Source organism: Leuciscus leuciscus, assembly GCF_965113295.1.
Source record: "Leuciscus leuciscus genome assembly, chromosome: 19".
NCBI lineage: Eukaryota > Metazoa > Chordata > Actinopteri > Cypriniformes > Leuciscidae > Leuciscus > Leuciscus leuciscus.
The window spans coordinates 10,447,596-10,460,633 of NC_138743.1; the positions used below are offsets into that span (position 1 = coordinate 10,447,596).

At 39.4% G+C, this 13,038-nt stretch overlaps 1 protein-coding gene across 1 annotated transcript in view; it reads right to left on the bottom strand.

Moving 5' to 3' along the window:
- Positions 1 to 13,038, bottom strand: part of msraa (methionine sulfoxide reductase Aa) — a 67,478-nt gene that overhangs the window by 9,309 nt on the left and 45,131 nt on the right. The window contains exon 5 of the mRNA XM_082148321.1: positions 11,324 to 11,430. Coding sequence (XP_082004447.1) covers positions 11,324 to 11,430 — 107 coding nt within the window. The remainder of the gene's footprint in view (positions 1 to 11,323; positions 11,431 to 13,038) is intronic.

The following is a 13,038-nucleotide window of genomic DNA, read 5'->3' on the forward strand; positions in this document are numbered from 1 at the left end:
CTGTAAGATAGATCTACTTCAATCAGCAGACACAAAGAGAGAAAGCGACACTGGCTGGATGAGTGTTTCTCTCTGCGTGTCAGTTCTATCTTTTATTCATTTGTCCACTTATTCAATCAGATCTTCATTATGCCACATGCCTCCCGTGGTCAGGGGTCACTTTAACTCCAGGGACCATGCGGTTCACCCCACCCACATGAGTGATGCTCAAGTCATGCGGCTTCAGAAAGGGGGTCGTAAGTCTACAGGGACCCAGAGTCCTCCAGAACAAAGAAGCTAGACAAACACGATCCGCAGACAAACGCACAGGGCCAGATTCAAATGACCTCATGCACAGCCTGTTTAGTTCAAAGTATAAAGACAAAGACCTTTAGATTCACTTTGAGGGACACAGTGATGGATGATGTCAGTTCGTTTAACTGGAAAGACAATCCATGATAAAAAATGAAAACTGTAATGACCCTTATTTTGGTTCTGCATGAACTCAATTGAAGTTTATATTTTATATGAATCTCAGAATGCAAAAAGGATTTATAAAAGAATAAATAAATACAACAACAAAATAATGCTATTAAAATTAGGACATCAAACAAAAGCATTTGAGACATGAGGCCCTGCGCTCCGGATGCTAAAATATCTCTGAATCCCTCAAAATTTCATGAGTGAAATGATTACGGAGTCATCTCTGAAACATGTAGTGGAGTAGGTGGTGTAGTGCTGAGCTGTTTGGTGACATGTTTCTGTGTTTTGTTTGCACGCTGCTAAATGCATAAAATTCAGACTAATTAATTTGCGTGTCAGACAGAGCAGTCATTAGGTATGCAAATACCTGCATGTCCTGGTTAAGGGAAAAAATGTGAGAGTCAGAGATAAGGAGCCTATTTTTTTTGGGTGAAGCAATTTCATACTGCAGAAGGATAACTGTAAAATTAGAGAGCAGGAAAAAGCTATGTGTCATAAAGCTAGCATCGCATTAGCAAGAGGAATATTTGAGGCAAAGATTAAACACTTTTAAAGGTGACACAAAAAAAATTAACCCTTAAGTTTAAAGGATAAAAGTTCACTTGGTAATGCTGATATCTTTTACAGTGGAAAATAAAGCCATAAATCTCTAACGAAACATCATGCAACTCTTTTTTTATGGTGACCATAAGAAAATAAAAAAAAATCAAGAAATGCACCATATAGTGGTACACAATATGCCCAATAAACCACACTTAAAATGTATTTTCAATGACAAAATAAGCAGTGTTATAAAGAATGCGCAACTAATTGTCTAGCACGGATTCTAGATGGAGGTTTTAAGGTTAAAAGTGTTTGGGCTAAGAGTGCGTGTATGTGTTTTTGTGTGATTGTGCAGGGTTTGCCCTTGAGATCAGGGACTGTGTCTTTGAGAACGCATCCGCTGGCACTGAGAACGGCATGGCTGGTGAGGAAGGTGGCACCGCTCGTTTCCTGGCAGCTCGTCGCTTCTGTCCATAATGATGTTTAGGGCTATGTGCTCGCCGGTGCCAAAAATCTGTTCTATACCATTTGTTGAGGTCTCTTGAGGATATCATCATGAAGGAAAATGAAACCTGGATTGTCTGCAGCCGCTAGAAGTACGACAAGGGGAGGAAATGGGACGGGAGGATCAGTGGTCAGATGGTAAGCAGGGAAAGCGAACCAATAAAGACAGCCAGCTTTCTGATCTGGAAACAGTAGTTCTGGTGGGCATAAATCTGTTCTGATGCTTTGGGTTTGTGGGGGTTTAATTATGCTTCAGATGACACAGACGTAAATAATCATACAGTTTCTCTGGTCGTTTTAGAATCTTTATGAGATGCAATGTGTCAAACTATGAAGTGTGAAATACAGCACGGGACGAGAAGAGAAGAGACCATCAGATGAGATGAGACTATATGATATGAGACAAGGCGAGATGAGTTCTAATGAGAAGACATCATCAGATGAGATGAGACGAGACGATACAATACGAAACGTGACGAGAAGACATCATCAAATGAAATGAGATGAGACGAGACAAAACCATACGATACGAGACATGACGAGAAGACATAAGATAAGACGATATATACAAGATGTGATGAGAAGACAATGATATGAGATTGAGACGATACGATACGAGATGTGACGATACGATATCATCAGATGAAATGAGATGAGACAAGACGAGACGAGACGAAACAATACGAGACATGACGAGAAGACATCATGAGATGAGACGATACAAGATGTGACGAGAAGACATCATGAGATGAGATTGAGACGATGCGATACAAGATGTGATAAGACATCAGATGAAATGAGATGAGATGAAACAATACGAAACATGACGAGAAGACATCATGAGATGAGACGATACAAGATGTGACGAAGAGACATCCTGAGATGAGACGATACAAGATGTGACGAAGAGACATCCTGAGATGAGACGATACAAGATGTGACGAGAAGACATCCTGAGATGAGATTGAGACGATACGATACAAGATGTGACGAGAAGACATCATGAGATGAGGCGATACAAGATGTGACGAGAAGACATCCTGAGATGAGATTGAGACGATACGATACAAGATGTGACGAGAAGACATCAGATGAAATGAGACGAGACGAAACAATACGAGACATGACGAGAAAACATCATGAGATGAGACGATACAAGATGTGACGAGAAGACATCATGAAATGAGACGATACAAGATGTGACGAGAAGACATCATGAAATGAGATTGAGATGATACGATACAAGATGAGACGAGAAGACATCATCAGATGAAATGAGATGAGACAAGACGAAACAATACAATACGAGACATGACGAGAAGACATCTTGAGATGAGATGATACGATACAAGATGGGACGAGAAGACATCATAAGATGAGATTGAGACGATACGAGATGTGACGAGAAGACATCATCAGATGAAATGAGATGAGATGAGATGAGACCAAACAATACGATACGAGACATGACGAGAAGATATCATCAGATGAGACGAGACGAGAAAAGAGACGCATACGATACGTGACGAGAAGAGATTACGTGAGACGAGGCGAGATGAGACGAGATTTGATGAGACATCATCAGATGAGACGAGATGATACGAGACAAGACATGACGAGAAGACAAGAGAAAAAACAAAGAGAAAAGCGATGGCAAACCAGGCGATTCCAGAATAAAATAAAAGAGATTCAACGACTCGCCAAGAAGGCAACAAATGAAAATGGTTAGAGAAGAGAAAGTGTGAGATGAGACAAGAACAGATAAAATAAAACCAATAAAATCAGATGAGATGAGACAAGCCCAGAATAAACAAGAAGACAAAATTACAATGGTCAGCCGCAAGGAGCAGGAGCGAGGGCCGTGATGAGGAGCAGAGAGCGTCACACTGAGGAAGGCAGGACGCAGGAAGCAAGAGCAGCAAAGAAAGTTCAGTTTGTTACTAAAGCAATTTGAAGACAGATTTGGCCGGCAGATGGTTGGCAGCGCTGTGTTTGTTAAACCAACTGGTCGGGTACATTAGGATGTCGGGGAGCAGCATGCATTGAGTCTCCATTTAGAACAGCCACACATGGGGGAGGGGAAGAGGGGGTGCCGGCCTGGCAAGCTGGTCAGGAAATAACGGGAGCGGTCGCAGAGCGGCCGGGGGAAAAGCTAATTAGCCCACGCATGGCCCGCAGTCTCACACACACAGACACACACTCTATAATGAGACTCAGGTATGTTTGACACCTCACACAGATAGAGAGACCTAGAAAATACTGATCCAATCACCTCGGCCCCCTTCCACATCCGATTTATTCCTGTCAATCTACTGCAGTCTGATCTGGCCCAGCGTTTCTCTCGCTCGATGTGTTTCTTTTGCTTTCTCTGTCTGTTCATGTATTCGTCAAAAACATTGGCATGGGCCCCTTAATGGCAAAATATAGCGGCATCGGCAAGCCTGTGTTATTATCGTTAACAAAAATGTTTAATTATGAAACACGTTGGCAACAAACTGAAAAAAGTTTAAGATGAAGCACTAAATTTACTAACTGGAAAATAAAAATGAACAAACTAAAACTGAAATAAATTAATTAACTGTAAATAGTAATATACTTTTTTTTTTAAACGCATCACAAAATTACAAAAAATGTAAATGAAAACTGAGGATATAAAAATGAAAGCTAATATTAATAAAAACTATAATAGTACATACTACTAAAATAACACCGTGACAAACTAGCGAACTGTGTGAAATTCTAAAGCACAGTTGTGTATATGTCTACAATATAATATGTTTATTTGACTCAAATAAACAATAAAAATGCTACCTATCATAAAGAAAACCAATTTTTTACCAAAAACAGCAAGCATTTTTAAATAAAGCATAAGAAAAGCATCGGATCATATCAACATGGATATGTTTGCACAGGCTCTGCAATTCGGCACTCTAGTTAAGTCACGTCACGTTTATTTATATAGCACTTCATACAATAGATTGCTTAAAATTAATCAGCTTTACCACATTAAACATGAAAAACAGTGCCTCGTTTCATCAGAAGTACAACTTATTTTTTTACTATAAAGCAGTGTGTCTCCAGTATGTTCACGTTTTCACTAGCAGACGTCTGACATCGACGGACTGAGCAGGAGAAATGAACCAGAACATATTTCCAAATGAAAGAAGGCTGAGCCTCCGCGCACACCTACTTATTACGCAATCACCACGGTCCAATAGTAGTACAAAGGTGTTTACCAGATGTAGGAAATTGTTTCGCTGTTTCGAACTCCCAAAACTTGATTTTATTCGAAATGACGTCACATCAGTTAGTTCATTGATTTCGCTTCAAGTATATTGGGGCCTTTATGGTGCTTTTTGGGAGCTTGGAAGCCTCGATCTTCTTCTTTTTTACATTATATTGAAAAGAGTGGTTGAAGTATTCTTAAAAAATTCACCTTTTGTGTTCCCTGGAACACACAAGTTTGGAATGACATGAGGGTGAGTAAATAATGACAGAATTTTTTTTGGGGGGGGGGTGGACTGTTCCTTTAAAAATCAATTAGCCGTCCTTGGAAGGCCACATAATGAAAGTAGAAAAGCGCCACAAACACCCACTTCCGATACACCTCCTCCCTTGTAATTACAGCCCACATTATCCATGGGAGACTGGTGGTGAAGGTGCGACTGGGCTTTTACTGCGCTAGCGTGTAATAGAGTGAGGCTGCAGTCGCTAATTAAGGCCATTGTGATTTCTTGCAGACATTGATGGGGAGCTGTAATTGGTGGAGTGCAGTCAATCTCCTGGATTTTGCTCAGGGCGCATGGAGACTAGGTAAACCACAGATGTGGAGACCTCGGAGGGGAAAAACCTGTCTTTTGTTAGCCCTTAATTGAGATGCTAATAGATGGGAACATGCCACACCAAGTTCTTGAGACGTGAGGACAGAGAGAAAGAGAGAAGGTGAGAGAGAGTAAATGAGCACAAAGTCAGGGGGTGGATGGATGGAGCTCTACCCCCTGTAGATAGGACACAGTGCCCCCTTGTGGTTATTATACCAGCATTGTAGCTAGCATTATGATGCAACCATCTCTGCCAATTAACAGCCCATAAACGAAACAGGAAGGGTAAAGCCGGAATATTCAATATCGAACAATCTCGCTGTGATCGATAAGAGCAAATCTCCTTCATTTAAACCCTGAATGATCCTCACTGTCTGCAGTAATATGGTCTGCTCTTGGAGCAAAGTGCTGTTAGCTTATGACATTCATGTTTTGCCTTGAGAATCAGCCAAAAGATGATCTGAACAAGGACGCTAGGGTAGGTCAGTGGGGTAAAAGTGTGTTGATGTTGGTGTCGGCTAAAATGAGGGCAGATGGATTTGGTGGCATGCTGCAGCTAAAATAATACTGGTGTCTATGTGCATATGTAAAAAATGTGACTGTAATACAAGGCTATTTGTAGATCTGCTAAGCTAAGTAGGAAAAAAACTTGTGTTCTCATTTTGGCACTGGTCTATTATTAATATTCTTCGCTTTGAACTTTTTTATCCCTATGGTGAAACTCAATGAACATTGCATGCGTGAAGGGTCTGTGGCTAATTGCATTTTGTGTAATTATGGGATGGATGGAATGGATGGTTGCTTAGCAACTAGCGGGTTAAATTCACAATATTCAAAAATGTCAGCCACACTACACCGTTTGAGCTAAAGACTTTAAATATTACACAAGAGTCACTCTTCTCATGGGGAACAAATCTGCCCCAAGGACATACATTTCTGCATGAAATATTCTGTTAGAACTGTATATTTTAAAATCGTCTTCTTATGAAGCACTCGTCATCTTTGGACATGGTTTTTGAAAAATGCATATAAAACCATTAATGCAACTCCATAGACTTCAAGAAAACTCAAGAAACTGGTCTTAACATAATATCAGTATTAGATGAAAGTCGCCCACACATAATACTCTATCTCAAATATAATACATAATATATAGTCTCTATCAGGTATAAAAAAAGTGTTGTTTTTTTTTCAATTCTAAATCTGATGTCAATAAGTCCATTTCATATAGCCTACTTCTTTACACCTACACGCTTCTGCTAATTGCTACTTGCAGCTGTATATTATTGATTGTTTTTGGTGGAATCCAAAATGGCCGTCAAGTTCAAGACTAAAAATAGCTTAACTTAATGTGTAAAATTGTACACTGTGCCAAGTCTCCATCTGCACACACTATGACGTTCTTACTGGAGTGATGGAAAACATTCAATAAAGAACGACAATTTTTCTCCTCAGGCAACATGCTAAAACCTTAAGCTAATGTCACAAGTGGGTCGCTCTATTAAACGGCTGCCTTTTCCAGTTAAAGGAGGAGATTTTTACATTTCTGCATGAACATTCCCTCATGCAGTAAGTGTTGGTGATTTGGATTTTGTGCCAAATGAAAACATTTTAAGATATGCTGGGATATAATTATGCCTTCAGAAAGGTAACATGGTTAACAGTTTTAGTTTGATTTGACATTACAACCCATGTGCCACCACAACATGCTTTTTAGAAATAGAATAAATAATGATATTTATACAAATATCCACTTTTCAGAAATAAAATGTACAATTAGATAAAAGCAGCCTTGATGAAAATAAGAGACTTATTTCAAAAACATTCAAAAATCTTACCGACCCAAAACGGTAAATGGTCTCAACACAGTAAAAGCTGACGTTAGCTATTCCTTGTTAAGGTAATGTTACACTGAGTGAAAACCAGCACTGTTCCCCCACAACAGATACAGTTACCCTCCAAATTCCCAACATCCCCCACACTAACACCAGGCGCTATAATCCTAAAAAAGCCACCCACAGCTTTCATTCCACCCTTGCAGACAAGATTTATGGTGACATCAAATCTTCCCTTACACAACACAGACGGGCCCCCAACCCAAGATCTGAGTCCCTCATCTACAGCGTCCCAACCAAGCCGACACCACCCCCAACGCCCCCAGGTCTTCCTGATTTCTCCCTCTCCTGTCCCTCACTCATAATGGACCCAGCTGCCAGTCAGACCAGGCTTTATTAACCCCTTGTCTTCTGACACTCATTTCATTGTGGCTAGGGGTCAACAGCTGATTAGAACACCGGTGAGGCGGCACTCTACAGACGACCTTCGACCCCCGGCAGCCTCTCCGTTTGGGCAGCGGGCCAATAGGAGGCAGCGCGGCCTCCCTTGTTGCCATGGAGACAGGGCCTGCCGAAGCGCAGATGGCTCAGCAGGGGGTGGAGTGGGTGGAGAGAGAAAGACAGGAGACAATGGAGGATGGAGTGAATAAGTGAGAGAGAGAAAGGGGAAATGCAGTTAGCAGGATGGCCAGTAGAAGGAGCGTATGAGTCTGCAGGTGTCTCAGAAAAGGAACACAATGAGAAATGCAGAGCCTTGTGCAGCTAAAAGCTTCTTTGACAGCATGCAGCGTTCATAAACTCCTGTCTTATTCATCTGGCCAGCTAAAAGAGAGCCTCTCCTGTGGGATACACTTGATTTAACCCTCGTGCATGTTTTGTTGAGATTGCCTTTACTGGCTATTTGTTCAGAGTGGTTTATGTCGAAACATAAAACGCTTGATAGTAATTGAAATTAACCTATTTTTTCCACTCAAACAGACTACTAGAAATGTCACTGTTAACCATTTTAGTAGTGTTGCTTCTTTTTGGGGTCAATTTGAGCACAGCAAACCACATTGCAAAAAAATACAATAAAGCAAATCCAATTTAACAATGACAGGACTGTACTTTTTTTTATTTTATTTTTTTATAAAAAGGCTTTTTGAACATGCTAAACAGAACATGAGGGTTAATAAGTGATCCACCATTAAAACGCAACACTACAGTATTTTACAGTAAATTCGGATGTCTTAAATGACCACTCTCCTGCAAAATCCCTTTTCTGTGAACATGCATTCAACCGTGCAACATGCCAACCTGAAAGCGCACCATTTTCCAAGGACAAAAAAACATACAAGTTCTCTTCATAGCCTATTTTTACGAAACAGAAGTATTTTAGAGGGTTATAGAGTGACTCTCATTTCCACTCACTAATAAAACCCTTGACCATGAAATTTCAGGACGAGAAAACAAAGCAATTAACATTGGAAGATTCTCTAAGCAAAAAGGCTGCTCTCTCTGTCTGAGTAAAGATACAAAAGGCTTTTACAAAACAGAATAAAAACATTAAGGCCATCATTATTTTATTGTGAAAATTCATCCACTAGCAAATATAGTTCTTGACATGTATAATAAGGTTAATAGGTGACCTCTATGGGATAAAGCACTACAACCAATTAGCATTTAAGAACAAAGTTGTTTTTTAAAAGTAGAAAACTGAACAGAAAGTCAGATGCCAATGGTGCAGGCCATTGGGAGTCATCATCAGCTGGAGCCAGCGCTCCATGAAAAAACAAATCGCACCCTTATGCTTTTCCCACTTGGAGGCCTGCGTCCCCTATTCTCATCCCCAGGGTCCCAATACTACAGCTGCTGTCTGTAAGAATGACTGTGTGTGTTAGAAAAGAGAGACATTTCCTTCATTCGGTCACTTCAGTGGGCAGGACTCAACAGTAATGATGGTCTGATTTTTAGCCATTTTCTATAAAAATAAAAATAAATAAAAATACGCATCAAAAGAATCATGTAGGCTATTTATAACTCTTCACTCATGCCATGAACGCTCAATTTTGAAAAAGGCGCTGAATATCCAATATCTTTTCCTGAGATTTGGTATATCTCAGCAACAGCTATATACAGTATATAAACTGTGTATTTAAAATAAATTTATATACATAAAAATGCATATATAGAATGTATATTACTTTGCAAATAAAACATTACAATAATGCTTTACAAGAAAATATTTCAGTCTTTCTACAATGTGTTACTTGCCATTTCTTTGTCAATATTTGTGATTTTTTTTGCGGTTGATCTCCAAATCATTAAATCGTGTCACTATTCAGTAAGAAAACTTCTTAGTATGCCTTTAAAATAAGCATTTTGATTATGAACAGTGAGGACTTGTTCATATGTGAGTGTTTTCTGTGGACATCAGTGTCCAGTGAGATCCATCCTTCCTCAAGAATTAGTTGCTGAGATACCAAATGTACCATATCACAGGAAAAGATATTGGGTATTGTGTTCAGAATTTGTTCAAAATGGAGTGCTCAGCAAGAGCGAAGAGTGACTGCGCTGTTCATTTGGGCTCTTTTGATGTAGAAAAGAGAGACTGCAGAAACCTTTGGTATCAGCACAAAGGCAGCTGAGATCTGATGTGATGTGTGAAGAGAGCAAGAGAGAACACTGGGATGATGAGACAGTCAAGGTTATCTCGTCAATAGTCAAATGTGTCTAACATGACAACGTCCGTAATGTGTCCGAGAGTGAATACTGGCTCGCTGCTAATTTCATTTCAGACAGTGAACTGATCTGAGGGAATGAGAAGGAAAACGGCCCAAAAAACGAAGTATGATCATACACAAGGGGAAGGGGAAGGGGGAAGGGTTTTGAAGGAAGAAAATGAGACTACAGGGGTACGGTAGGGAAGATTAGAGCTTGCAAGAACCACAGTCAGTTCCTCTGCTTCTATTGTTCCAACAGGCTTCGCTTCGACGGAAAGGGTGGGGTTGTTAGCGTGAACCACATGTAGGTTTGTAATGCATTGCACCACCGAGACCAAGAAACCTCAATTTTCGGCTCGACGACAGAGCCGTTCTGCAATTAGAGAAAAATATATGCATAATGCAGATGGCAGCATTCGCACTCAACGCCGAAAGGCTTTGAACCTCCTCATGCACGGATTTGAAGTCTCCTTTCTCCAAGCTGTCTAACAAGACAAAGAGAATTACTATTTCATGTATTATACTTCCCTGCTTTGCAGAAAACCTGTTTCATCTGTTACGGATTCACAGGTTATCAAACAGTGCAAGAAACGTTGAGGGATGTAATCCTCAACACCTGTCCCTCCTTACCATCCACTTGGGGACCAGGGATGTTAACATTCCATTAGATGAGGGTAACATCGATATGAGCAGCTTTTGTTTTCTATAGCAGTGGTTCTCCAGACCTGGGACGCAGGTCTGTTCTGATAGGGTCGTGGACAGAAGCGAAATACAATACTAAGCCTGTTGCCTAAAAATGCCATGTGAAAGTGAAGAAATGAACACTATCACATATTAATATTCCAATACTCAAGAACAACAACAAAAAATATTTAATTATATATATTTAATGATATATATATATATATATTAAAAATATAATTAATAAAGATGTATTTATTATTGTTAAATGCAATTGAAGAGTGCTGAGATCCTAAAAACAATACTGTCAATAATATTTTTAATATAGACAAACTGTATTTTGATAGATAAATATTCCTCCAGATATTAAAACAAAAATACCCCAGTCTTTAGTAGTCTTCAGAAATCATTCTATTATGCTGATTTGCTACTCAAGAAACATTATTATTGATGTTGAAAACACTTGTGCCACTATATATAGATCTGACATTGGACAAGTGCCAAATTTGTCCTTGAAATTATTTATATATATATATAAATATAAATATAAATGTGTCCTTGAAATTTGATATATATATATATATATATATATATATATATATATAATTTCAAGGACAAATTTGGCACTTGTCCAATGTCAAATCTGGATCCTGAAGCTAAACTTGTTGAGAACCACTGATCCACAAACATTTGTGTTACAGTAAAAATCACCCAAGGGTTGTATGGGGTCTTCATAAAGGGAGGGGAGAAATAGGAAAAGGTTGTAGAGGGATACCTTCTGATATTCGTCCTTGGAGCGCAATGCCTCGGCGAGTTGTTCCTGTGTGTATGCGTAGATGGTTGATCGATAGGTCGTTCCAACATCGTTGCCCTGGCGCATTCCTATCAAAGAAAAGGCAGTGTCAGTGCTAAAAACAAGGGGACTGAGGATCTGTTCACAACACAAATGTACATTGTAATTTGTGTTTACAAATGTACATTTTTATTTTTGGGTGAACTACTCCTTTATCTAGTCAGTGATTACAGTTTATAAAGTTATAAATAGGGATACATATCTTACAAAAATGAATCGCTTCGCTTCAGAAGGCCTTCATTAACCCCTGGAGCAGTTTGGATTACTTTTATGATGGATGAATGCGCTTTTTTGGCCTCACTCTCATTATAAAGCTTGGAAGAGCCAGGATATTTTTTATATAACTCCGATTGTGTTTGGCTGAAAGAAGAAAGTCACACCTAGAATGGCTTGAGGGTGAGTAAATTATGGGATAATTTTCATTTTGGGTGAACTAACCCTTTAAATGTAGACACCTGAGAACTAAAGTAAGTCATGTATCCCTGATGTAATCATGCAGTGCAGCCACTCAGTACATCTTCTGTGGGTCCAAATTTAGCATCTATTAGTACTTTAGTCTCTTGGGAAACAAACTCCCAATCAACCAGATATGAAATCTTGGAAATAGTGCAATTTTTAATTAAAGCTCTGTTCTATCTGTTCTTGATCCAGATATGACTTCATAGATTTATAGCCGATTCTACAGCTGCGTCCTGAACAGATATTTTTGTTGGATGTGAAGAGTGCATTAATCATTCTGAAGAAACTGTACTGTGACTATTACTGGTGTCCGTTATAGCTGTAAACCCATTTTTTTAATTACTTAGTGTTTCTATAAGGTTTTTTTGCAAGATTTTTATGTTCTTTAAAACAGAAGTTAAGCAAAACCATGATTTCACTGTGAACATATATAAGAACGAGATGAGTGTTAGTCATCACCACAGACACAATCAGGACATTATACAGGCCATCTCGATGAGTCTGAATGTGATTGGATGGCCGAGACACTTTAATCTCCGATCTGAATTCTCTGTTCATGATTGCAGCCACTCAAACTGTTGCCTCTCTTCTTTGTGAATTCATGAGCCTCTCGTACCTCACACACCACTGGAACTTAAGACTGTATTAAGTTATAGAGCTGTTCTTTTTACTCTTTGTTCTTAGCTTTTCTTAAATTAACACTTTGCTAAACAAAAATGACTGTACTGGGTTTCAACTAATAATTGCCCAGACTCAAATGGCACACTTCATGTGCACTTGCGGTCTTGTGGACTTACAATGGCTGCCGTGTTCGCTTCCCAGTTAAGTCAACGAGACTGTAGGGAGTCCTATTTGTCATTTTAGGTTTCAGAAGGGTGCTTGCAAGCGCCCTCTTTGCGGCCGATATGTGCCCTGGATGGATGCGCACTTTTGCCAAGCCCACAGCAAACTTCTACCTGACAGTCAAAAACGAAAGTGTGGACTCATAGTAAGATCACATTGGCTCGGTCCATTTGGGACAGAGCCAATGAACTAAATATAATCTTAAAGAGATGGTTCACCCCAAAATAAAAGTCTGTCATCATTTACTCACCCTCATGTTGTTCTTTTTTTCTTCTTCTGTGGAACACAAAAGGAAACCCATGTCTTGGCTGCTCTTTTCCATTCAATAAAAGTGA